The 26,424-nt window shown below is 35.3% G+C and overlaps 1 protein-coding gene across 3 annotated transcripts in view; it reads left to right on the forward strand.

The window, feature by feature from the left end:
* The window catches only part of LOC150102474 (serine/threonine-protein kinase Genghis Khan-like), a 550,831-nt gene that overhangs the window by 518,992 nt on the left and 5,415 nt on the right, over positions 1 to 26,424 (forward strand). For 2 of the 3 annotated variants that reach the window (XM_090399333.1, XM_090399334.1), the window contains 2 exons: positions 2,931 to 3,039; positions 14,726 to 14,867. In XM_090399333.1, the coding sequence (XP_090255459.1) occupies positions 2,931 to 3,039; positions 14,726 to 14,867 (251 nt within the window). The remainder of the gene's footprint in view (positions 1 to 2,930; positions 3,040 to 14,725; positions 14,868 to 26,424) is intronic. The other variant, XM_090399335.1, reaches the window with a different exon arrangement.

Genomic DNA, 26,424 nt, shown 5'->3' on the forward strand with positions numbered 1-26,424 from the left:
TATCAAGCAATACTTAGTCTTTATTTGAGTTGTGAGTCAGCAGTTAGAATTGAAGGAAGTACAGGAAGATGGTTTAATGTTAAATCTGGTGTGAGACAAGGATGTACATTATCCCCTCTGTTATTCATTATCTATATGGATCACATTATGAAGGAATGTGGTATTAAACCTGATATCAAAATTGGAGATGTTAATGTCAGCTCTTTGCTTTATGCAGATGATGTTATACTTGTAAATAAATCCGCTACAAGTCTGCAAGATTCTCTGACTAAATTGAATAGCTGTTGTAATAGATATGGTATGAAGGTCAGCAATAAAAAGACAAAGACAATGAAAATAGGCAGAATCATTGAAAACGTCAACTGTGTTGTGAATGGAGAACCTGTGGAACAAGTAAAACATTTCAGCTACTTAGGCACAATTTTTACTGAAGATGGTAAACTAAATATAGAAATAGACAACAGAATCAGCAAAGCTGGTATGGCGGGAAGTCAATTGAATAAATTCATATGGAATAAGAAAGAAATTAGTCGGAACACTAAATTAGCTGTATACAAGACAGCGTTCAAACCAATTTTAACTTATGGATCTGAGAGCTGGGTCAGAAGTAAAACACTTGACCAAAGACTAGAGACCGCAGATATGAGAGTCCTGAGAAAGATTAGAGGCGTGAACAGATGGCATCAATGGCAATATCATATTAAAAATGAGGATATTAGGAAAGAACTTGACATTGTCAGCATCCAGGAATGCATTAGCAGAGCTAATCTCAGATGGTATGGTCACTTAAATAGAATGGGAGAGGAAAGATTAGCAAAACAAGTGTTCTCTGCCAGGTTGGCAGGAAAACGACCCAGAGGAAGACCAAGATATAGGTGGATTGATACGGTACAAAGTGCCTTAGACGATAGAAATATAAGATCTGATAATGTTGGAGTTTTGACAAGTAACAGACTGATTTGGAGGAAAATTGTAGATAGGAAGTTAGTAATGATGTAATTTTTCATGTAGTACTGTCATATCCTGTACACCCCTTGAGGGTACATGGCAGGAATTTGATGAGGAGGAGGAGGGGAGGAGGATCTTTAGCTGGATGGATGTTATTGAAATGTTGGAATTTATATTCTTACAAAACTTAGCCATCTCATTTTTTTTCTTTTTAAGTTTTTATGAAATTATACAATGCAGTTATTTCAAAATTTAAATTATACACTGTAATAACTCTGCTCTGATTGGATAGATTTTAGATGAAATTTGGTATTTAGGATGTGTGCTAAAATATGTCCATTCACCTTAGTTTTGTTTATAATCAAGTTCTTTTGTTGACAGAATGGATCAAAATGATAATTCTGCTTTGGTTAGAACTTGTATTTAGGAATTTGACTAAAATTTGTGATGACCTCAATTTTAGTTCACTCAAACTGTTTTTAGCATTTGTTGCTTTTGATAAAACAAAATTATTCTGTACATAAGCCAAATATAGCATTATGTTACATTTTTGTGATAATGAATGATGTCACCAAACAAGAATTCTATTGCAAAATGCAACTAAATTCTTATGAAACATTTTTTATGAGTGCCTCCAGTCATTTCTGTACTTGTATAGGTTATTTTAAAGCTATGTTGCACAATAATCTTATAATGTTACAAATTCTTTATATAAGGATTAACAAAAAAAGGGGAAAGGCAAAATTATGTAGTAAATTCGGTCTATTTCAAGCAAATTATGTCCCACGTGTCACATGAATTGATAATGCTTGTGTAATTCAAGTTTCTTTAGTTTGTTAGTTGAATCATCTCCTTTAAATTAACTAATTTTTCTTGCATATAGATTATTGTAATATAGAAGAGATTTTATTATTGTTTTCATCAATATTATATCCAAGTGTAATTACTGATAATTTCCCAGCCTTGGTTGCCTGACTAAATAGTGCTTCCACTCTTCAACCAGTAGGTCATAAGTTCAAATTCCACTGTATGCTGGATGTCTTTAGGTGGAAGATGAATTTCATCAGCTGGTTTGAGACCACATCCTTTGTAATGAAGATACAAAGTAGTTTAACAAAGTTCCATATTTGGTGTTAAGAGCAGAATGTCTAGATTATCTAATGCTTACCCTATCCATGGTATACTTAATGTATTATAGATTTACAGCCTTTTATGGTAAATTCACTTCTTTTTTTTTTTTTTTTTTTTTTTTTTTTTTTTTTTTTTTTTTAAGTATTTGAACATTGTGGTACTTAATATTTGCTTGTTTATATAGTGAAAACAACTAGTTTTGCCATAATTACCTTAAGTAATTATTAATCGACAGCCATAAAATACTGTTATAAAATACCTCTTAGGGGGTGCAGCAGAATGAGTGATGTGCCGGTTGCATTAATTCGTCGTACCTCTAATCAGGGGGGGGACTTACTGTCCTAAGGGATGGATGAGTTGAAGAAGAAGAAGAATTCCTAATCTAGCTTCATGTGCATACTATTTTGGATGTGCATGTGCTTGGCTATAATATGAATGAAAATGAGAGTATAATTTTTTGTAAGCTTTAATAAATGAAAATCCCACTAAGAATCCTTAAATTATATCATGTAAGACAAGAAATGCATAAAAAATGTAGTTTTTCACTGTGCAAACATGCAGCTTTTAAGATACTAACAAATGTAAGTAAATCATTGCTTATATCATTCTCACTTCTGTAAAATCTGTGATAGAAACAATGGTAAAATAATAAATACCATTTTCTATTATTAAATCTACAATGTTATTAATATTATTGTCCCATAAATAAACAAAAAAGAATACAATGAAATTTTTTGAAAGAAATGTAATTATAAATAGATTCTTATATAATGCTAAGATTGGTTTTCGAGTATATTTATTTTGATGATTTATCTGAAAAATAGCTATAAAATTTTGTCCATTTGTTTCAGTACCGACAGGCGATCTCGGCTTATTTCTGGTCCAAGTAATTTTAATCATATTTCACATATGGGACCTGGAAAAGGAATTAACCTTCAAAAATTAGTGGATATACCTCAGGTACATTTATTCTTAAACTTATAGAAACAAAAGGTCTAAAATTTGATTTCTTTGTCAGTAAATTACAAACTTTAACTAATAATATAAAATTGTTTTTGAATAAATCTGGTAACATGCAGAACATGCCGAATCAATTTATGAACCCAGAATTAATTCATCAATTCTTGAACCTCCATAGTGTAATTTCTCAAACATGAAATTTTTTTTCTGGTAAAATGATTTCACTGTTGGCAAAAGTCAGTGCTCTTCAACTTGCACAATAGGCTCCAGGAAAATACATTTAGTTATACCAGAAAGTTTGTTTCAATGAAAGAATAGATTGTTATAAATGATAATTACACTCTGAAACATTTATTATAAGAAAAGAAGTGAAGAAAAAGTCGTAGATGAAACTTATGTATACCATCAAAAACAGGTCTCATTTGCTGACATGCATAAGAATTAACAAAATTCCAACCTTACCTACCAGGTGAATATATTTTAATATCAGTACAGTGGTGACTCAACAGCATATTGTATTTTGTGATTTCAAATACAAATCTATGAAAATTGTTTCAAAATGGTTTCAGAAGAGTTTACTGTGGAACCACCACCCAATCTTTTCATTTATTTTTGGTATAAGCAGTTCACTGGGGGAGGGGAGGTGGGGGGGTTGCTTATGTAAAGGCTCAAAAAAAATTGATTTGCATATTGCTTTGGAGAAGTAGTGAAGTCAAAAGGTTGCATGCCCAGTATACCTTGTTTTTAGACTACTGGTTTCTCTTATATGCATAATGAATAATGTCAATGCTAATTTCTTGTACTGTTTATAGCAATAGCACTCATTTCTCTTTCCACATATGATGAAAGCATATTGTAAGTTGCAATAAACTAATAGTGAACAAAGGCCTATCATTGTTTACATTAGTTTATGTAAACACTGCCAAAAGGTATCTACAAAGGTAGCATTCAGACATAGTTTATTGTGATCAGTATTTTTACAGTCCAAGTACAGAGAACTTTCATTACAGCAAACACCATTATATCAAACTTGCTTACTTAAAAATTCCCAGATAAGGGCCACAGGCATAGAATTATTCTAAAGAAATTCAGTAAACTAACTATCCACTAACCAACTATTCCAGCAATCTCTGAGTTTGCTGAAGGAGAATCAGCTATGTTAGTAGATAAACTCCAGTTACAAATTTTGGAATAATTCCATTTTTATTTGTATTTTTCTGATGTTTTTGCCTTTTGTTTTGTTGTGAATTATGTATGATATATTTAAGAAACATCATTTATGGACTGTTCTAAAAAATTTATATACCTTATTCTAAATGATTAGCTTAAAAATTAATATTTTATTGTTTCCTGTATTTTAATTGTGTGAAAAGGGGCATGTTATATGCCATTTCTAGCAAAAATGCATGAGAAAACTGGACTGTTTCATATTCAGTGTTAAAAAAAAAAAAAGTCCCACTTTTTTTTTTTTTTTTTTTTTTTTTTTTTACCTTCCAAGTTGACAAGCATGAGAATAATTTTACATGATCAAACATTCCATGTCATGTTTGTAATAAAGCTAAGTATAAACATAGTGCTGCAAGATTTTTAAGAAGTCTCATAATTATGAAACTATTATAAGTAGGACAAAAATTCTTAGTATTTTATCTAACTTATCAAAATATGTGAGCAGAATATCTGCAAAATTATATTACCTGATATATTTTTTAAGTATCAAAAATGAGCAATGTAGTGGCATGCTTCCATCTCACCTTAAAATATTCCTTCTCATTTTTTTGTGCTGGATAAAACTTTAGGTTAATTAATTGCAACATGAGATGCATTTCAGTTTCAGCATTGAACAATATATGAACAGCAAGCGATCAGTTTTAAACTTTTGGTGATAGATTTCACATTTTGTAATGAAATTATCAACTTGCAATTTTACTTGGTAGTTTAACTTAGCTCTTAATACCAATGATGTTTTACTTCTAAACAAATCCAGTGTAGAGCTCCAGGATTCTTTAGCTAAATTAAAAATAACTGCTGTAATGAAAATCAGCAATGAAAAAAGACCAGAACTATGAATATAGGTGTATTATAAACATGGAAAACTTCAACTGTACAGGCATACGACTCTTGGTGTTCTGTAATGATACACAAACAACGGTTTTAATTTGAAATCACCATTGGTGTTACCAATGGTGATTTCAAATTAAAATTCAAATTAATTTTCTAATCACCCAGAAGAAAGGTTAAATGGTCTTTTGCAGCTTTGAATCCTGGTGTTCACTCACTCGTACAATGTAAATATGCACTTTGGCATTTTCTTCCAGAAAAGTCCCGTTTCATCAACATTAAAAACTGGTTTGGGAGAATAATTTCCTCTTTCAATTATTGCTCTTAAAGTTGGTGGAAAGACTGAAGCAGCTTCAGTATCTGCAATCTCCACTTCTCCGGTGATTCGAATGTTGTAGAGGTTGCTTCTTTTTTTTAAAATCTGTTGAACCAATCTCTGCTAATTGCAAAATTTTCGCTGGTATCCTCTCTTTGTTTTTCAATATGATTAAAAATACTTCTGGCCTTTTCCATGATTATTGCCTAACTTAATGGCATGTTGCATTCGATTTCATCATCAATCCAAAAGGAAAGACATTTCTCCATTTCCTCTAAAATATTCTCACAATGTCTTCTCTTGTTGCAGAAGACATTGTGGTTGCTGAACACTTAATTTTGTCCTAGTTTTTTAAAATTGTTCGTATAGTAGATGTAGACAAATTTAAAATGGCTCAACTTGACATTCAATTTTTTCTAATTACCTCAGCACCTGCATTTTAATGTTGAGCGAAATGCTTTTTTGTATCAATTTTGTTTTGTTTTAACCTTTTGCTGATTGGTTCAAGTTTGGGAATAATTGTAATACGAATCAAGGGAAATACAGCAATAAATTGAATCAGTGTAAATTTAGCGCTTTTTTAGCCTTTAAGTTAGAACTGCGTTATTGCAAATCAGCATTAAACGAGATCTTACTGTAATGGCTATAAACAGTGTATAGATGACAGTGAACACAACTTAGAGAGAGAGAGAGAACCACTGAGTAATGCTGTCATAAACAAACAGTTCACGCAAACTGCATTTGTTAATTCACAGAACTGTCATGTTGCTAAAACCATTGTATGAACAAATGCATCATTATATAAATGGGCATTGGTCGTAATTGAAAAGCATCGTGTGTATGATGTGGATCATTGTAAAGTGAAGTGTCATAAGTTGAGGTATTACTATACTCTCAATTGAGAAACAAGCAGAATATTTCAACTATGTAGACATAATTTTTACTGCAAATGCCAAATTATATATGGAAATAGACAACAGAATAGGTAAAGTTTGATATGGTGAGGAGCTATTTAAATAAATTTATATGTAATTTAGCCAAAATACTAGCCTAGCATTATATAAAATAGTGTTCAAACCAGTTTTAAGTTATAGGTTTGAGTTGGGTTAGAAATAAAACATTTAATGAAACATTAAATGCTTGGTTGCTGAAGAATACGTTGACGGAGAGATATCAGAGAGTGGTTTATTCAGGAATAGAGTCCACAAGACGGCCTATGACTAGTGGTGTGCCATAAGGATCTGTTCTTGGACCACTGCTGTTTAATTTGTTCATTAATGATATAGGAAAGGATCTGAGAGGAACAGTTCATTTGTTTGTGGATGATGCAAAGTTGGGTAGGGCAATAGTGAATGCAGATGATGTCAAAATTTTGCAGGATAATTTGGATAGATTGGAAGTCTGGGCTAAGGAGAATGGATGTCAATTTAATGTGGCAAAATGTAAGGTTATACATTTTGGGGTGAAAAGATTAGCAGCAGTTTACTACATTGGTGGAACTGTACTCCAGGAAATTGATGAGGCATGAGATTTAGGAGTGTTGGTGGATAAGGAGTTGAAGTTTAGGGGGACACATTGCAAAAGGGGGCAAATCAGCTCATCAAATCACTTGGTTGCTGAAGAATATGTTGACAAGCAGAGACAAGCATATTATTGTTCCTCTGTATCGAGCCTTGATAAGACCCCCATCTCGACTACTGTGCCCAGATTTGGTCACCTAGATTTCTTCTTGATAAAGAGAAGGTTGAGAGCATCCAGAGGCAAGTGACCAAGATGATAGCAGGCCTGTGGAATGAACCTTATGAGAACAGGTTGAGGATTTGTGGATTGCAAAAATTGGTTGATAGGCAGAGGAGGGGAGATATGATTGAGACATTCAAATTACTGAAGGGTTTCTATAAAATTAATTCAGAAGATATTTTTGAGAACAGGACTGGTTGTGGGAGGACTAGGGGGACATCCATGGAAGTTGGGCAAGAGTGTGGTTAGTAAGGGTGTTAGAGCTGGGTTCTTTACTTTTAGAGTGGTGAATGAATGGAATGGCCTGCCAGAGTCTGTGGTGGGTTCTGTGACAGTGAATGAGTTTAAGGCGAGGTATAATAGATACTGTATGAATGTCGAATAGTTGTGATGAACATGATTTGGGGCCTCCTTCGATGAGTCTAAGGACTCCCTGGAGTTGCCCGTAATAATAATAATTAGTGACCATAGAATATGAGAGTTCTAAGAAAATCTGAGGGAGTGAACAAATGACATCAATGATGACAGAATCATTAAAAATTAAGATATTGGGAGGGAACGTGACATTGTTAGCATTCAAGAAGGTGTAAGCAGAGCTAATCTAATGTAGTGTGTCACTTAAACAGAATAAGAGAGGAAGGGTTAGCAAAACAAGTTTCGATGCCACAATGACAGAAAAGAGGTCCAGAGAAGTCTGAGATCTAGACAGATTAATGCAATCAGAAATGCACTAGAAGACTGAATTATAAGGTCTTACAATGTTGGAATACTGAAAAGTGATAGAATAGTTTGGAGCAAAATTATTGTTGGGAAATTAGTAATGATGTCGACTTAATTGTGTAGTACTGTCATAGTGTCCTGAACATATTTTGTGGGTACATCAGTAATTTGATGATTGATTACTTAGCAGACTATGAGATTAGCTGATTAGAGAGTTATTGATTTTTTTTCTACTGTTCTTTGCATATAATTAAATTGATTTTGTATTCCACAAGAAGGAGACTCAGTTGCATTACAACTGCAGCTGCTGTGTGATAAGAGTTGCAAAAAGGTGTCTCCCCTTATTATTAAATTGCAGGAATACCTTGATTATTGTGGTTATTGTTACCACGAAAAATACTGCAATAATCGAATCCACAATAATCGGGATAAATAATGCATGTAAAATGGGTGATCGTTGCCAAGGATTTTTCAAATCTATTAATTAAATTTTATATATGAAGTAAAAAAAGAAATGTGTTAAACGTGTTAAGTAAAAAATGAAGGTTCATTTAGAAAACAAGATTGTTTTTTAATCTTTATTTATATATAAGGAGTGCATACAGTACATACAATTATTCTTTCTTGGATTGGTGTAGAGTTGTCTGGTGGAATTTTTTCTTTCTTTTTTCTTCGTATAAAACTCGGTAGCAACGGATGGAATTTTCAATTTCTTGACAAACTTTCATTAATCGCTCGAGATTAGGATTGCCGTTCAAGATTTTTTTTTCTTAAAAATTTTCAGCAATTCTAAACATTTGGGCCATTTCTTGGAGGATAAATTGCTTCGGATCCACGTCAGTTTGTTCGTCATTATCATCGATTTGAGCATCGTAAGCACATTCTCTTGAGGTTAATTAGGTCTTCAAACAAATTCAATGCTTTTGTTTTTATAGTCATTTGACTAAGAGGAATTTTCTTTTGGTTACAATCTTCTATCCACACTGACAATAGCGTTTCCATTTCAATCATAAGATGGCTTCTGTTTCTCGTAGTTTGGGACCCAGATGAGGTCGATGCACTTTGTCCTAGTTGCTTATAGTTTGCAGTGTGGTCTAAAATATGGCGAACAGTTGATTCATTTAGACCCTACTCTCTTGCAATTTTGGCTTTGGTTATGCCTGCTTCATACTTATTTATCATATGCAACTTATCTTCTAAGCTGATCACTCTACGTTTCTTCTTGATAGCTGTAGACTTGATATCATCCTTGTTTCTTTTAGCATTCATTGTAGGGGTAAATAAGAAGAGAAATAAATATCCACATGTACTTTAGGCAAAGGGGATAATTACTGGTGAGTGGGGGCCGTCGGATAAAAATGAAGCACTACAAGAGAGCGATACCTGGAGAGTGGCGACTGGAACTGGTTGCATGTGTAGTGGGCTACATCTCGCAGCCTCGATAATTCGAATTTGGAACGCAATAATTGGAATTTTGGTATCAAATTATAGACTGTGATAATCGAGGTATTCCCGTACTCTGGATTTAGAGAAAGATGGTGGAAGTTTTTTTCCCACTTGGTAAATATAACTCCTATAGGTAAATATGACTTCTCCATTGCTTCCACCTTGGTATCACCACCTCTGTGTCTTACTCCCACTGATGAGACCTTAATAAAGGTCAAAACCAGTCTGGGTAGTGGCCCTTCTCTTAATGCATAGCATTATACATCTCCACAAGGAGATGTGCTTTGCATTATGGGAGATACTAAGACAAGGAGCGATGTGAGCTTGGTTCACTTTTACCACGAGTTGCCTCAGTCCTGAACAGTGGTGAGCTATAAGGGACTCACGCAAGCCCTTTGTTGAATTTTTCTCAAATTTGAGAGTCCCTTGTTCTTGTTTACTTTTTTTATTTTTTCAAAAGAAAAAAAAAACATAATTTTTTGAAATATATTAAGCGACAAACTCATATGGTAGCCTAACAAAAATTAGTCTATTTGGAATTATTGTTTCAACTCCTTTATAACGAATGTGCCCAAGTTTGAAAATAAAATAAGCACATGCGCTATCTTTACCCTTCTCCCTTCTGGTAGCCAATCATATGGTAAAACCGTTGATTATCACTTGAAGTATAGAAACAAAAGAGAAATACAGTATAACATATTTCAATATTATTGTGTTTAGATAATATTTATTTATTATTTATAGATTGTCATAAAAACTTCTATCGCAAATAAAACAAATTTATTTTGTTTATAAAAAATGCGAACTATTGCATATGTGCGATTATAAAAGATTTTATTCTTATTATATTTTGATAGTTAAAAAATAGATTTGTCTTTCTATACTTCTGATTTGAATGAAAACATGAAACAAAAAATGAAAACATTTTTGAAAACAGTCTATGTATCTTACCCATAATCTTGGTTTGGTATGGCATTCTCAATGATTCAAAATTTTCCATGTGTAAATTAGTTAAGTGTGGAGAAATTACTGCACTTGTGGCCACACCTTCAGACTGTTCAAAGTAGTGGTCCTGAAATTTGAAGAAGTGTTCTCTAGAAAATGTTTGAAAAGTTTATCAGTATCAGGTAGAAAGATCATTGCAATAAAAGATCCTTTATTGCAATGAGTATCTTCTATACAATTCCAGATGTGATAATCACAATTCTTTTTTTTTTTTTTTTTTTTTTTTTGTTAATTACAGGTGAAAACCACATAAAAAAAGTAAAGCACTTTTTTGTACCACACTGTGGTACAACACCTCTAATACCTCTAATAAACATGCAAAGGAACTGTTTTGAACTCTTGATGCAGATGAGCATATGGAGAAAGACAGAAAAGAGGGATTGTGTTAACTAGCAAAATAATATACCCTCTGTTGCTTTCACCAGAGAAAACAAGTAGACTGATAAAATTGACTTTCAGGCTTGGTAGTTCCTTCAGTATGCATAAACTTCTGCTCTGGGTTTTCAGTTAGCACTGTAACTGAAAACCTCATGAGACCATAACAGTTTAGTAAACCCATGGAAACGGTGAGATGTGAATCCTCACAGAACATATTGAAACATTTTTACAAATGCTCTTCGAGAAGTACACTCTTCAACCAGCAAGTGGCCAGAGACATCATTAACTAGTTGTTTGCTCACACATGGATAAAGGATTAAACTAAATTTATTATAGTCTAACCAAGTGCAAAATAAACTTTCACCATCCTTCTCTAAATCCAGAGTAATTTAATAATAAGGTGGCACACCTTATGGCAACGCCTATAGGTAAAGATGACCTCTCCATTGCTTCTGCCTGGTATCTCCACTTCAGGGCCTGGCTCCCACTGACGAGACCTCAATAAAGGTCGAAACCGGTATGGGTAGTGGCCCTTCCCTTAATGCATAACATTATACATATCTGCAAGGAGATGTGTTTTGCATTGTGGGAGATACTGAGATAGGAGTTGATGGTAACTTGGCCACCTTTGCTCGGAGTTGCCTGGTGTTGTACTACCTTACCTCAGTCCTGGAGATATTTTCAGGCGCAAACTTTGTTTGCTCACACTTGGATAAAGGATTAAACTAAATTTATTATAGTCTAACCAAGTGTAAAATAAACTTTCAAAAGTCTTTCTGAATATTTGGGTATTTAACAAGATAGGCCCGAATATCCAGAGAAGGTCATACTAGCATGTGAAGAGTTAAGATAGGGAAAATCCCTGATTTAGATAGGCTGGAGATTGAGTTCTGTTTATCTATCTGGAACTTCATTCCATCCAGTTGTTCTATTTGGTCTCCTCTCACTGAAAGTCTATTAACAATCTTTGGAATTCCTTTGAATTCCTTTCCTTGCAAGGCCAAACTGTTAATACACTATTGTTGTAAGATATAACAGAGACCAAGATCCTTGTATATAACCCATTAATCCAGTTCTTTTGGAATCATCAGGAAATGCGTGACTTTTGCAAAAAAAGTATTTACATTTACATTTCCAGTCTAAGCCATGGAGATTTTTTCCTTCCTGTTCTAAAATGTCTTTTGTTAATGTCGTTAACAGAGAGAGAGGGGGAGTGCCTTGGTTTCAAACCATTTTCTCAACATTTTACCCAGGTGTGTGTGTGTGTGTGTGTGTATTTTGCTGTCGTCAACCAACTAATGAAGATTCTACTACCCCCAGAGCTTACATCTCCTTGCCTTTCATTAGTTCCCTCTTCCCCCCCCCCCCCCAAACTGGCTAAAATTTTAAAAAAAGTTCAACATCAAAACATGTTTCTCTGCTTTTCCTAAACTCCATTCTATTCTTAGTCAACTTAAAGAAAAACATCACCATCTTCAGTTGCCAGGAGTATACAAGATTATGTGTAATTGTGGAAAACCTTACTACTGACAGACTGATAAATCTATCCTTCTCTGTGTTGAAGAGCACAAAAGAGATATATCCTATAACAGAATCCGAGCCAGTGCTCTCGCCAGCCACTTCTTGTTCTCTATAAACTCTGATGAAGGCCACCAACATCAAATCTCAAACTTCTAATATTCACAAATGTTATGATGAACTTGAAAGACGTATTCTTGAGTCTAAAGAAATTACCCTCGATTCAACCCACATGAATAGCAGCCTTAGCTACAGTTTACCTGATTTGCACAGCTCTGCTGCCCAGTACTGGCGTTCTCCTCAATGCATTGCAAAAGGTCGAAACAGTTCCTTGAGACATTCTTTTTGTTCATCTGACAACATTTTTGCATGTTCAATTCTTCTGTTAAAATGCATTGAACACTTTTCCTGTCCAAATGAACTTTCTCAGCTACAGCTTGAACCAACCCAACCTTCTGTCTTTTTTTAATCACATCTCGCACTTTTTTAATGTTGTCATCAATAACTGCTGTGCATGGACGGCCTGGGCGATCACCATCTTTCACGATTTCTCTGCCTTCCGAAAATTGTTTGTGCCATTCAAAAACACGTGCACAAGACATGCACTCTTCACCATAAGCCTCAGTCAGTAATTGAAAAGTTTCCGGCATGGATTTCTTCAGTTTCACAAGAAACTTTGATGTTAACTTGCTGTTCGCTCTTGCACTCCATCATTTTCCAACCAACGTGTCCACTCGTACTGAGTAAAGTGATGGAGTTGAGCCTTGTCTCATAGTGACAGGTTAGAACATGCTCTATAACCATCTCTTTGTCTCTCCTTCTCCCACTCACTGTTCCCAAGCTGTAGGGTTAGTCTCATTTTTTTTTGTGTTGGACCTTGTGTGTGTGTGTGTGTGTGTGTGTGTGTGTGTGTGTGTGTGTGTGTGTGTGTGTGTGTGTGTGTGAGAGAGAGAGAGAGAGAGATGCTAATTACAGTTATAGGTCATTCAATTGATAAGATAAACTTTATAACCACCAGTAATTATTATAAGAAATTGGATTTTAATTGGTTTACAAAAGATAAAAACATACAAGGAAACACCAGCTAGTTTCACCACCAATGGATGGGTGGTGGCTTCTTCAGGGTAAATAAACATCAAAAAAAAAAAAAACTGAGCAAAACCATTATGGTTTAACAGAAGCATGAAGAAATATGATATGTAGCATATGTCATCTGCTTTCTAGCATTGTTTCAACTAGATTAGCTGAAAAGTTGAAATCATTGCCATTAATTGATGATTGTGAAATATCATTTGGTAATCCTTGGTTTTTGTTGAGAGAACCATGTAAATGAATGACTGCTAGATTCTTTAATCCCAATGAGCAAGACAGTTTTCTTCAAGATATGGCATAGAGGCTTTGTCCCATTCATTATCATGATGTGCTGGAAGAGTGGTAAGTCAGCTCATTTTTCATCTCTGTTATAAGCCACATCACTAAAATGTTCCTTCTTTCTTAGTTCTAAGCTTCTGCAAGTCTGACCAGTGTGTGGATGACCACACAAATAAGAAATTCTATAGATCCCTGTATGTTTGTAGAAAAGATGCTGGTGATATTAATGGATAAATTGCTGATGTGAGAAATTAAAATGGAGCCTTTAATGAACATCATTTGGCTGTGGCGGAGAATTAGAAAATAGTACTTCTTGGATGGTTCTTATTGAATATCCATTCAGAATGAACTGGTTTATTAAAAATTGGAGTTCCTTTTTCTGTTTGTCCTCATCAAGTGTACTGTATCTTTTAAGAAAGATACAGTACACTTTTTAAGGTATGAGTGATGTCTGATTTTTGTGAAGGATAGTAATCTCCTCAGTAAAGTACATTTTACTAACAGTAAAATTTGTAGATGGGGTGTCTACAAATATTCAAGAGTCTACAGAATTTCTTATTTGTGTGGTCTTTCACTACATAAGTCAGACTTACAGAAGTTTAGAAATAAGAAGGAATATCTTAGCAATGTGGCTTATAATAGAGAAGAAAAATCAAGACTGGCTTACGACTCTTCCAACACACATCATGATATCAAATGGGGCAAAACCTCTTTGTCCCATTTGAAGAAAACTTAAATTTCTTGCTCATCGGATTAAATGATATATGGAAATCATTAATTAGATTCCTTAACATACCAGTTTCAACTTTTCAGTTAATCATTTCCATACCCTGTTCCCTCATGCTTCAATTGTTAATTAACAGTACAGTGTTAGACCTGTAGAAGATGGTAACATGTTATCATCTTCTACAGTGTCTTTCAAGATGACAGTATATCTCCAAGATACTGCTATCTTGGAAGAGTTATGGGGAAAGTAGTGTAAATTGAATATTATATCTTTATTATAAATGCTGTTTAAAAAAAAAGTCCATATAACAAATTGGCATGTAGCAAACCTCACCCATATATTGAATTTATATCTTTATATTATTTTATTATATCTATAACTTTTCATTGTTTTAAATTTTATTACAGGCCCAGCAGAATGTTTTAACTCAAGAAGATAGGACAAACGTAAGGCACACAATATACCAGGGTAAGCCAAGTGGTTTTCAAGTATCTTCCCTTGGAAATTCACTAACACGTCGACCTCTCAGTGACCTGCTCACATATAATGGTATTTGTTTGGGATATTTATGCCTGACTTTGAAGCATGAGAAATCCATTAACAAGAGAGGAATGAGAAGCATGTTAGCATGCTAGTTAGAAGCATGATTGAAATTGACTCAAACATGTGGGAGAGGAATGAAAAAAAAAAGCTCTTTTTTGTACCATTAAGAATTATTTTAGTATCATCTTACATTGAAAATGTAATTGATTCTATTAATTTCAAATCTGCTGTTGCAAAATTTAACACAGTGAAATATGATAGCATCTCTGTTTTTTTCTGTATCTCATTACACTACTCACTAGCTCTTCTCATGGTTTGCGCATGCAAACATTTAAAAGAAAATGTCATGATAATATAAATTGCATTCTTGTAAGCAAAAAAACAGTCCCCATATATTATTATTATTATTATTATTCAGGCCTCCAAGGAGTCAAAAGACTCATCGAGGGAGGTCCTTCCTAAGACATAAAGTCTGTCAAGACTCACTGAGGGGAGGTCCCCCCCTGAGAAACACAAAGTCTATCATACCACTCTTTAAACTCACTGACCGTTCTCGCTCCCACCACTCCATCAGGCAATGCATTCCACGGCTCAACCACCCTCCACACAAAGAAACCACTCCTTACCCTCTTGCTCACAGTTTCCTTTCGTAACTTCCAGGGATGGCCTCTTGTCATCACTCCTTCCCGCTGATCAACCAAGTGAAAGAACTCCCCAGTGTCAACCCTGTAACCACCTCTCAACAGTTTAAAAGTCTCAATCATATCACCTCTCCTTCTTCTATCCACCAAACTCTGCAGTCCACATTCTCTCAGCCGATCCTCATAACTATCCTTGTACAGTCCTGAAACCATCTTTGTCATCCGTCTTTGTATCCTTTCCACAGTTAATTTATCCCCTTCAAATCCTGGGGACCAAATCTGAGAACAATAGTCCAAGTGTGGTCTGATCAGAGACTTATACAACGGAATGATAACCCTCTTATCTCTGCAGGTCAGTGTCCTTCTCATAATAGCAGCAATCCTCTGTGTTACCTTCACCACCTTTGCAATATGTCCCCTAAACTTCAGGTTTCTATCAATCATCAACCCCAGATCTCTTGTCTCCCCTACTTCCTCCAGTATAACTCCTCCCATAGAGTATGCAGCATCCCATCGATGTTTCCCAAACCTCAAGACCTTACATTTTGCTGCATTAAACTGACACCCCCATTCATTTGCCCATCTATCTAGCTTATTTAAATCCTCTTGCAGGGCTACCACATCTGCACTATTACTAATAATCCTTCCCAGCTTCGCATCATCTGCAAACAACTGAATATCCCCCTGCAATCCACTGGCTATGTCATTGATATAAAGGTTAAACAATATAGGTCCTAGTACTGAGCCCTGTGGGACCCCACTTGTAACCCTCTGCCTCCTGGAAACTGCTCCACCATACACAACTCTCTGATACCTATCAGACAGCCAATCCTGAATCCAGTTGACCAATCTGACATCCAGACCCATGTGCTGCAACTTAAATATCAGCTTATCATGTGGCACCCTGTCAAATGCCTTCGCCAAGTCTAAGAAAATTGCAGTATATGCCTTTCCCTCATCTAATGTTCTTGTAACTTTATTATAAAAGGCTAGCATATTGCTAAAACAAGAGCGTCCTTTCACAAATCCATGTTGATTCTCACAGATAACATTACCCTCATCTGCCCAATGCTGTACACGGTCCCTCACTACTTTCTCCAAGATCTTAACAACTACTGATGACACACAGACTGGCCTATAATTAGACACTTCCAGTCTGTTACCACCCTTATGCAATGGCACTATCTTACCTTCCTTCCATTCCCTGGGCACCTTTGCCAAAGCCAGACTTTCATTGAAAAGCCACGTTAAAGGTACTGTCAATTCCCTAGCACATTCTCTCAAAACTCGTGCCGAAATACCATCCAGTCCCACAGCTTTACTGACATCCAGAGTACTCAGTATCTGAAACACACTCTCCTCCTGTACCTCCAGACCTCGTACCAGTCCTATCCCTCTAGCATTAAAACTGACTCCTCTAGGATGAAATACTCCAATAAAGTGTTCATTGAACAATTCCACTATGTCCTCTGCATCAGTCACTCTATTCCCATTTTTATCCCACAATATCATTCTTCCACAGTCATTTCTCCTCCTACTGGCCACATAGCTAAAAAATTCCCTAGGATTTTCTTTGGATCTTAGGGCCAATCTCCTCTCATATTCCAGTTTCGCTTTCCTTACCACACTAGTCACTCTTCTGGCCTGTGTCTTATATTCCTCATGCATCTCTTCACCTATCTCCTTATATCTCTTCCATAGCCTCTTTTTCGCATGCAATTGCTGTTTAATATTGTTTGTCATCCACTTTACTCCAAATTGCGTCCTCTTCTTCACTCGTGGTATATAACTTACCATTGCTGATAACAAATATTCTTTCACAATTTCCCACGCACTGGTGATATCCCGGCCTTCCAATTCCTCCCTCCATGAAACTTCCCGAAGTTGACGTCTAAGACTATTATAATCACCTGCCTTATAATTCCATATAAGTTCCCGTCTCTTTGATACTCCTGCATGTCTATTCATTTTCCAAGTCAACACCATATGGTCACTCTCTCCAACTGGTGGGAGAGACGTCAACTCAGTTATTATCAACTCTTCTGATGCTATAACCAAATCCAAAATTTTTGAACCTCTTGTTCCCTCTGTTACATGTTGCCTAAGACATTTGTCCCTCAAGAATTCTAGAAATTCCATTCCCCTATTGCTACATGCATCTTCCTCTCTCCAATTTATACTACTGAAGTTAAAATCTCCCATAACAATCATTCTTTTTGCACTTGCCAAACTTAGCTGTCTAAACATGTCCTGGTCCCCATCCTCTGTGCTCCTGGGTCTGTAGCAACACCCCACTAAATATCCTGTCTTGCCTACCTCTACCTCACACCATACGCTCTCAAAATCATTTGTCTCACTTCCTTCCAAATTCTCCACTCTAATCTGCCATTGAATTATATAGAACTGTTCTTAGTATTATTTTAGATTTAAAAGGGATACAATAACTCCTTGTGTAATATAAAAGCTGCATTCTTGAAAAGTATCATGTAAAGCTGAATTACATGAAACAAATATAATCTCCCCAAAAGAAATTCTGTAAAATTGGAAAAGCTCCATGCAAAGCCACAGTTATATAATGATATATGTCTTAAATATATTCTTCTTGCTTTTGCTCTGGAATAATGAGGTGATCAAGTAAAGACAATGCTAATTATAAATAATTATTGCAACAATATTTTGCTTCTAGAATCACTAATAAGGGTCAAAGCTGGATAACTGCATGGAGACATCCACGTATCTTTTTATGGAATGTGGAGAACTGATCGGGGCTTCTGACTTAATATCCAGTATTTACCTTCTCATGGTACACCCTGTTAGCAGATATCTACCTGGATACTCAATGAAAATAAGAATGAGTTAGCAATTTGAGATCTGACCAAATTGTATTCTTATAGGCTTAAATCAAAACAACATGATTAATTTCATGTTAACTGGGGCATTGCCTAGCCCTACTGTTTTCATCAGGGAACCAGAATGAATAGTGAAAAGTCAACTACTGGAACAAACTCTAACTCATTATCACCAGAGTTCCAGATTGGCACCATCAACAAATATCAAGTAGAATGATGTGGCCAAATAATAATAATATGGAATTGGACAAGTTCCAATTCCCCATTATTATTATCATCATTATTATTATTATTTGCCCACATCATTCTACTTGACATTGCCTGCCATGAAAGAAGATTATCTTCATATTTAGTGTTGAATACTATAGCTGCTTCTTCTTTTTTGTGATCATTTGAAGAATCCCATGTTTTCATCTTCTTTGTTTTAGAGAAACCTGTTATTTCTATCTGTACTTATTCATTTCTTCTCTAGTTCTATTTCTTTGTCACTGACGTTTTTGTGTTGATGGTGCCAATCTTGAACTCTGTTGATGTTGAAGAAGGCAGTTGATACAAAGGAAAAGTTGGCTCATTTTTGGAGATCTAAACAGCCGAGTAGATAGTGATTACCAGATATATAGAAATATTTAAAAAACAAATATATTAGGAAGAAACTTGACACTGTGAGCAATCAGGAATGTATGAAAATATTTATTTTCGCGTATTCTAGTCATTTAAACTGAATGGAAGAGGAAAATTAGTAAAAAAAAAAAAACACCTAGAGCATTAATAAGTTATCTTGCTGGGCTGCATTGTCTATCAACATCATCTTCATTAGATTGCATGCAGACCATGATGAAGATTTTAATTTATAAGAAGCTCATTTGCTTTTGGCTTTCAGTTGCTTTGCAGCAACTCTTTTATATTAGTCTCATTTTATCAGACCCACCTCTGGGTAAACTAATACCCAGTTTAATTTGATAACTTCATCCATCTTGTAATGGATGGATGAAGCCTTTATATGCAGCTTTATATGTTGCTCATTGAATAAGAAGCCAGCTAAATAAATTCACATTTTGCATATATACAAAAATTAATAAGTTTTGCATATATGACATATTGAACAAATTGCATATAAGCTACAGTATTGCATATTGTGAGAAGCACCTTAATGAGAAAAACCATTTTATAATAAAAATATTTTTGTAAAAATTATATTAAATGAGGAGTTACTGTAATAACACACTTGCAGGAAATATTTTAGTAAGTTATATTTATCTTGTTTTAATTTACTAGTGGTAGACTGTTTATATTAATGTAATAAGAAAAAAAAATTAGTTTACAGTTTATCTTATATAAGTGCAAACTTATTAATTATGATTGCCTGATATTGTAGAATATTGTCAAATATTATAAAATGACTATAAATAATTCTCTCAGAAAAGTGATGGCTTGTTTTTATTTAAACAAATGTAAAATTTCATAGGAATCATCCACCATTTTACATGGAAAAGTTATGAGATTTAAGTTTAAAATATTCATTTCACTCATTGAATTAACTGGATGCTATCTGCGGATATTAGAATGGTCAATTAAGCTAGTAGCTTTTCCTAAAAGGATGGGAGAAGTTGTCTGAACCTCCCTGTGGTAGAAGCAACTGTTCCTGGAATATAAAGAGTATGCCTTAAGAGCATTCCATCCCATCCCATTCTGCTTGCATTAGTAGATATTTTGCATGAATATTGTAATGTGAACTTTTGTGCTTCTTCCTACTCACTCAAACATTCTTCCATTTTCCTCTTATATGTCTATACTAATTGCTGGGTGTCATATAACCCACGATATTTTTAGAGTAGATTAATGCATTGATGTTATAAACCCAATTTTTTGAGTTCTCCTCATTCACAGCTGTTATTTTCACATTCCAGAATTATCATATACACATGCCTTAAAAATAAAAAATAATTCTTTTCTGTGACTATTTTAATTAAAAATTGTCTTTATACTTAAAACCACCATTATTCCAGGCAAAGTGAGTGGGTGATGATGATTTAGATGCAACTAGTTGGTTTTTTAAGTATTAAGCTCTGGTTTTGACTTATAGTGTGAAATGTGGTATACACAATTGCCTCTCACTATAACAAACTACTCAACCAAAGCTCCATAGGGGCAGTGCTGTTCTAAAGGAAATTCACTAGCAAAATAGCTACTTAATGAACTTGAACTTTTCTTGTGGTCCCTATAAGTTTGCAAGAAATGTTTACAATATCGTTTTGAAATCTTGTTTTATAAGAAAAACAAGCTGTTTTTTTCCTCAGAAGAGAACTTAGTTCTTCTCTGCTTACTTTTGATAATGCTCAACTCAGCAGCCAAGACAAGATCTCTCTTCTTGAAATGACTCTTTTCTTTTCTGGCATAATCACATTGCTTCTATAGCATCTTCAGCTTCCAGAATACTTGGCATACATTTTTGCTCAAGACATTACTTCTCTCTTGTCCAATTGCATATTCTGTACAAATCTGAAATCTTGGGGTGGTGTACCTAAGACCGCTCTAAAAATTCGGTATCTGGAAGAAATGGATCTTGGCCTTATGTACCATGAGGCACGAAGAGAATAAGTAAGTTGTAATAGTAGAAAGTGTGTGTGTGTGTACAAGTTTCTTCTCATCTGACATATTTGTAGAAGCATCTAAAAGTGGCTCGCCACTGGAGTCTTTGATTTCCTTACTGTTTTTGTTTAGTGACATTTGCTATAACTAACATATTCTTTACATTTAATGTAATTTCGATACTGTTCTACTACTGGGTCTGTGAAGTTTTTGAAGTCAGTAAATGGTTTATTGAATTTAGCTTTATAATAGGCTGTATTAAAAAGGCACTTTGAGTGTTTTCGAACATTTTAGAATCTATCTTTCTTTGAAAAGTAGCTAGAGATATGTTTCATGGGCAATTTCTGACCAAGTCTATGCCACAGAATTTTTGTGATAGTTGAATGTCTCATGATACCTAAATGACTCCACTTTAAAAAGACCTCAAAAACCTTGTAGCAATTTAGAGCTTCTGTCAGCAGTCCCAGGATATTTTTATACATTACAGAATACAACTTCATCTTCATAACATAAGCACTTGAATTCCTTAAGCCTTGAAAGCATGTCGTGATTACTTTTAGTTGATGACACAGTAGTACTCTTTTCTCCAGTGTTTTTAATATTTTGTGATTCCTTCCCCTTCATTGCATTTCCTTTCATTATTGTCCATAAGGTGAATTTGTATAAATTATCCCAAATATTATTTTTTTTTTTTTTTTTAAATAACACTATTAAAAAGCTATTTCATCATGTATATGCAAATATTACATTACGGTTGGTAGTGAAACAAATGAAAATCAGTCTTGTTAAATTATTTTTTAATGGTATGTGTCATTTTTATAAGAATGGGAATGACAGCTTACAGGTTAAGCAAAATGTTATTTGAGAATACTTGAATATTTATTTCAAAATTAATCTGCAGATGCATGTAGGTAGGCTTTAGTTACTAACAGAAGGTGAGAGATATAGTGCTGCCTGTTGTCATAGATTGAAATTACTTTACATTTTGAAAGCAACAGCAAGGTATCTTTGAAATTATCTTTATGCAAACTAACTTTGGCATCAAAAACAGTCTACAAAGGAATTAACCTATTAAATTAATTATATAAGATACTATGCCTTAGTTGAAAATAAAACTTTATTTCTTGATCAAATAACTTCATAGAAAATAAGATGTTTTCAAATGTGTGTGTGTGTGTGGGGGGGGGTAAATTATGCAAAGAAAATAAGGCAATACATTTTGAATGTATTTAGAATGAGACTGAAAATTCACTCACCACTTGTCTCTGATAACTTGCTGTGGCAAAATAGACATATGAATTTCTGGAGCCCCGCCATGGATGTCTGAAAAGGAGGATCCTAGTAGTCTCGCACCTCTTATTTCTTATGTCACTTCTTAATTTTTTTCCTCCATGGGAGGAAGAAAATTAAGTGGTTTCGCTTAAAAGAAGAGAGTGTTAGGAACCGTTTTAGGGAGAAGGTGTTAGAGAGGATTTTGGATGGACTAGAAAGTGTACAAGACTGGTAGAGACAATTCAAAAGTAATTCTAAGCTGTGCAGTTGAGGTGCTTGGCGAAACATTCGGAAAGATTAGAGAGCAGAAGGAGGGTTGGTGGTGGAATAATAATGTACAAGAAGCAGTGATGGCTAAGAGGAAGGCAAAGCAGAAGTGGGACGAGTCAAGAGTGGAAGAGGACAGAGAGAAAAAGCAAGAAGCCAAGAGAGTTGTTGCACAGGCGAAAGCCATGGCATATCAAGACCTTTATGATCATTAGAAACAAAGGAAGGACAGAAAGATTTATCGATTGGCAAAATGTAGAAATAAGGCATCAAAGGACATTGTACATGTGAGGCAAATCAAAGACTCTGGAGGAAGGGTATTAAGGAGGGATGTGGATATAAGAAACAGATGGAGAATATACTTTGAAGGGCTTTTGAATGAAGAAAATGCAAGGACTCACAGAGAAGATGGGGAGCCTAATGAGGGGATGGTGCAGAACATTAGTAGAGTGGAAGTGAAAGAAGCTATAAAGAGGATGAAGAATGGAAAATCGGTGGGCCCTGACAGGATTCCAGTGGAGGCATAGAAGGCACTAGGGGAAGAGGGAATTGACCTGCTGTGGGACCTGTTAATAAAAGTTTGTCAACAGGAAAATATACCTGAGGAATGGAGGGAAAGTACTCTTGTCCCCATCTACAAGAGTAAAGGGGATGCCCAAGACTAAGAATTACAGAGGAATAAAGTTGATGCCCCACACAATGAAAATCCTAGAGAGGGTTCTTGATGGAAGACTGAGGAAGGAGATTGCAAAGGAGCAATTTGGCTTCATGCCTGGTCGATCTACGATAGATGCTATCTTTGGGTTATGACAGATGATGGAGGAATGGAGGGAAAGTACTCTTGTCCCCATCTACAAGAGTAAAGGGGATGCCCAAGACTAAGAATTACAGAGGAATAAAGTTGATGCCCCACACAATGAAAATCCTAGAGAGGGTTCTTGATGGAAGACTGAGGAAGGAGATTGCAAAGGAGCAATTTGGCTTCATGCCTGGTCGATCTACGATAGATGCTATCTTTGGGTTATGACAGATGATGGAAAAGTTTTGAGAGAGGCAACGGGAGCTACATCTGGTATTTATTGATCTGGAGAAAGTGTATGATAGAGTGCCAAGCCAAGAAGTGTGGAGGTGTCTGAGGGAGAAGAAGGTACCGGAGAAATATGTCAGAGTTCGAACCTGCCTGGGAGAGACAGAAAGTTTTCCAGTGACAGTTGGCTTGCATCAAGAGTCAGCATTAAGTCCGTTCCTGTTTAATATTGTAATGGAGGTGGTGACAGAGGAGGTGAGAGAAGACACACCTTGGACTATGTTGTATGTAGATGACATTGTGCTGTGTGCAGAATCAAAAGAAGTGATAACTAAACTGGAAAGTTGGAGGAAAGTACTCGAAGAGAGAGGTATGAGACTGAGCAGAAGTAAGACAGAGTATATGTGTTGCAAAGTGGATGACAGCCAGGAGACAGATTTAGAGCTGGAAGGAAATGTCATCAGGAAGGTCAGTGACTTTAGATACTTAGGTTCAACAATGAAAGAGGATGGTGAGGCTGAGAAAGAAGTGGGATGGAGGAACTGGAGAGAGATGGCTGGAGTGCTATGCGATAATAGGGTGCTGATCAATCTAAAAGGCAAAATCTACAGGACAGTAGTGAGACCAGCTATGACATATGCTATGGAAACTGTGGCCCTGAGGAAAAATAACAGCAGGATGAAGGTAGCTGAGATGAGAATGCTTAGGTGGATGTGTGGTGTGACCAGAAAGAATCGTCAGAGAAATGACTATGTAAGAGGAACGGTGAAAGTTACGAACTTAGGAGCAAAGATACAGGAGGCAAGGTTGACATGGACAGGAGGTGGTTGTGGAGGAGACTCACCACAAACAGCGACCCTACTTAAGTGGGAAAAGCTGCAGAAGAAGAAGTGGTCTCGCACCACTTTGGCCTCTGCTTTATGACGGGTGGTCCTGGATGGCCTGACCAGGATTAGTTGGCTAGTGGGCTTGCCTGCAAGGATCAGCAGTGTTGCAGTTGTTTCCTTCCCCATGGTCTGGGGACAGGCAGAGCTCAAGGCTTACTGTGGTGCTGGTATGGTATTCAGATTAGCTCTGATGCTAAATCAAACTCCCATTGAGAATGAGTAATTTTTCATCCTCTATTTTATCAAGGTCCCTTCAACAAGGCACAGCCATATTCAGAAATCATTCAAAAAACATCAACTGAAAAAAAATAAAGAAACAAAAAATATCAGAAGCAGCAGTAAACATACCAACCTTTTTTTTTAATACTATACTCAGGAAAATGTCACCCTTCTTCATCCAGAAGGATTGGCAGGATCCCCAAAATCATTGAAGAAACTTCATCCAGGAGTCATTCTCATTGAAACAACAGCACAAGCATGATCACAGCATCTCCTTCACACAATATTCATCAGGAGAATACAGTTCCCCCACACACACAATTTTGAACTATTCTCAAGGAGTAATATTAGAGTGGGACCTCCTCAATGTTCAACCACAGAGATCTGCTCTGAAATAAAAGATCAAGGAATGATAGATAAAGAGAATACTCATACATAGGGTTGGTCACTTTATACCCACCAGGAATATCATCCTTACTTTCAGCATACCTAAACTATCAACATCTATGAAAACTGGATATCTAAACTCCCCATTTAGGTTCCACATCCCGAAGAACTCTTTGTGCTGCTTGAAATATCAAAAGTATAGTAATTCTCAAACTCTCTTGCGGCTTTGTCATCTATGTCCATTGTGGCAGTAAAGGTAATATATATATATATATATATAATTTTTTTTTTTTTTTTTTTTTTTGTTTGTTTATGACTTTACCTTTTTACTCTGTGTTTTCCCTCTTAGTTCATTATTTTCGTGATTTCTTGAGCTTGTACACATCCTAGTATCATAGACTGATGAAAAGCCTCTGGCTGGAGTCAAATCCTTAATCTATGTTGCTATAATTCAGATGTATTATCCTTAAAATGTTATTTTAGTTAACGACTGTGCCATTGAGGATTGTGTAAAAGAAATTTCTATCTTTCCTTTACATACAAGAGAATAATTTAGGTAAGCATGTATAATAACCCTTAAATCAATTTTATCTCAAGCAACTCCTAATTACTCAATCGTGGCAGTTACTTCACTTAGGTCACACAGGTTCGATTTGTTTTTTATGAGACAGCATTGGCTAACTGGCAATGCACTGTCTCATATCAGATCAGGTCAGACAAGCTATTAACAAAACCAAACATGTTTATTCTAACTAAGACAATTTATATACAATAATAAAGGGACATATCCCGTGCTTGATTCTCCACACATTCATTAAGACAATTCACTTAAAGCATTAAACAAAGAAACTTTTTACACTTAACATAGCAGACACATGGATGGATTTCAACAAACATAACCCTGCTCTCTATTCTATTAATATTAGGCAAAATTATATTATACTCATTTTAAGCATTATGTAACACAAGCACTATTCAAGTTTACAGTATTATTTTAAGCACATTCAAACTCGCTTTCGACTTTCTGACCTCTTCAACACATTATGCCATTAGTTAAACAAAATCAATATCTATTGTCTGTACACACAATCTAGGCTATTAACATAAAGCAATCTACTTACAAGCTCACTATATCATTGTACAGTCCTGAATCCAAAAGGGTTAAGGGTGAATTCTGCTGGTTCCTTTCTTAAACTTGTGATCGGACACTATTCAACGGTAGTTGTCCAGCGATTTCCTCTCTTGATCTTTTTAGTTATAATTGCTTGTGGTTCTACATTCAGTTATTCTAACATTATATTACAAAATTTATTACCTTACAGTAGGTTATATACACTTTTAATTATAAGTATTTTATATGTTTTATGGCCCATGTAAAATCGATATAGGTGAAAAATATTTCTATTTTTCACCACAAGAGATTTT

This window comes from Typopeltis vanoorti, chromosome 10 (genome assembly GCF_054136105.1).
Source record: "Typopeltis vanoorti isolate ZY-2024b chromosome 10, IOZ_Tvanoo_1.0, whole genome shotgun sequence".
In the NCBI taxonomy this organism is placed as follows: Eukaryota; Metazoa; Arthropoda; class Arachnida; order Uropygi; family Thelyphonidae; genus Typopeltis; species Typopeltis vanoorti.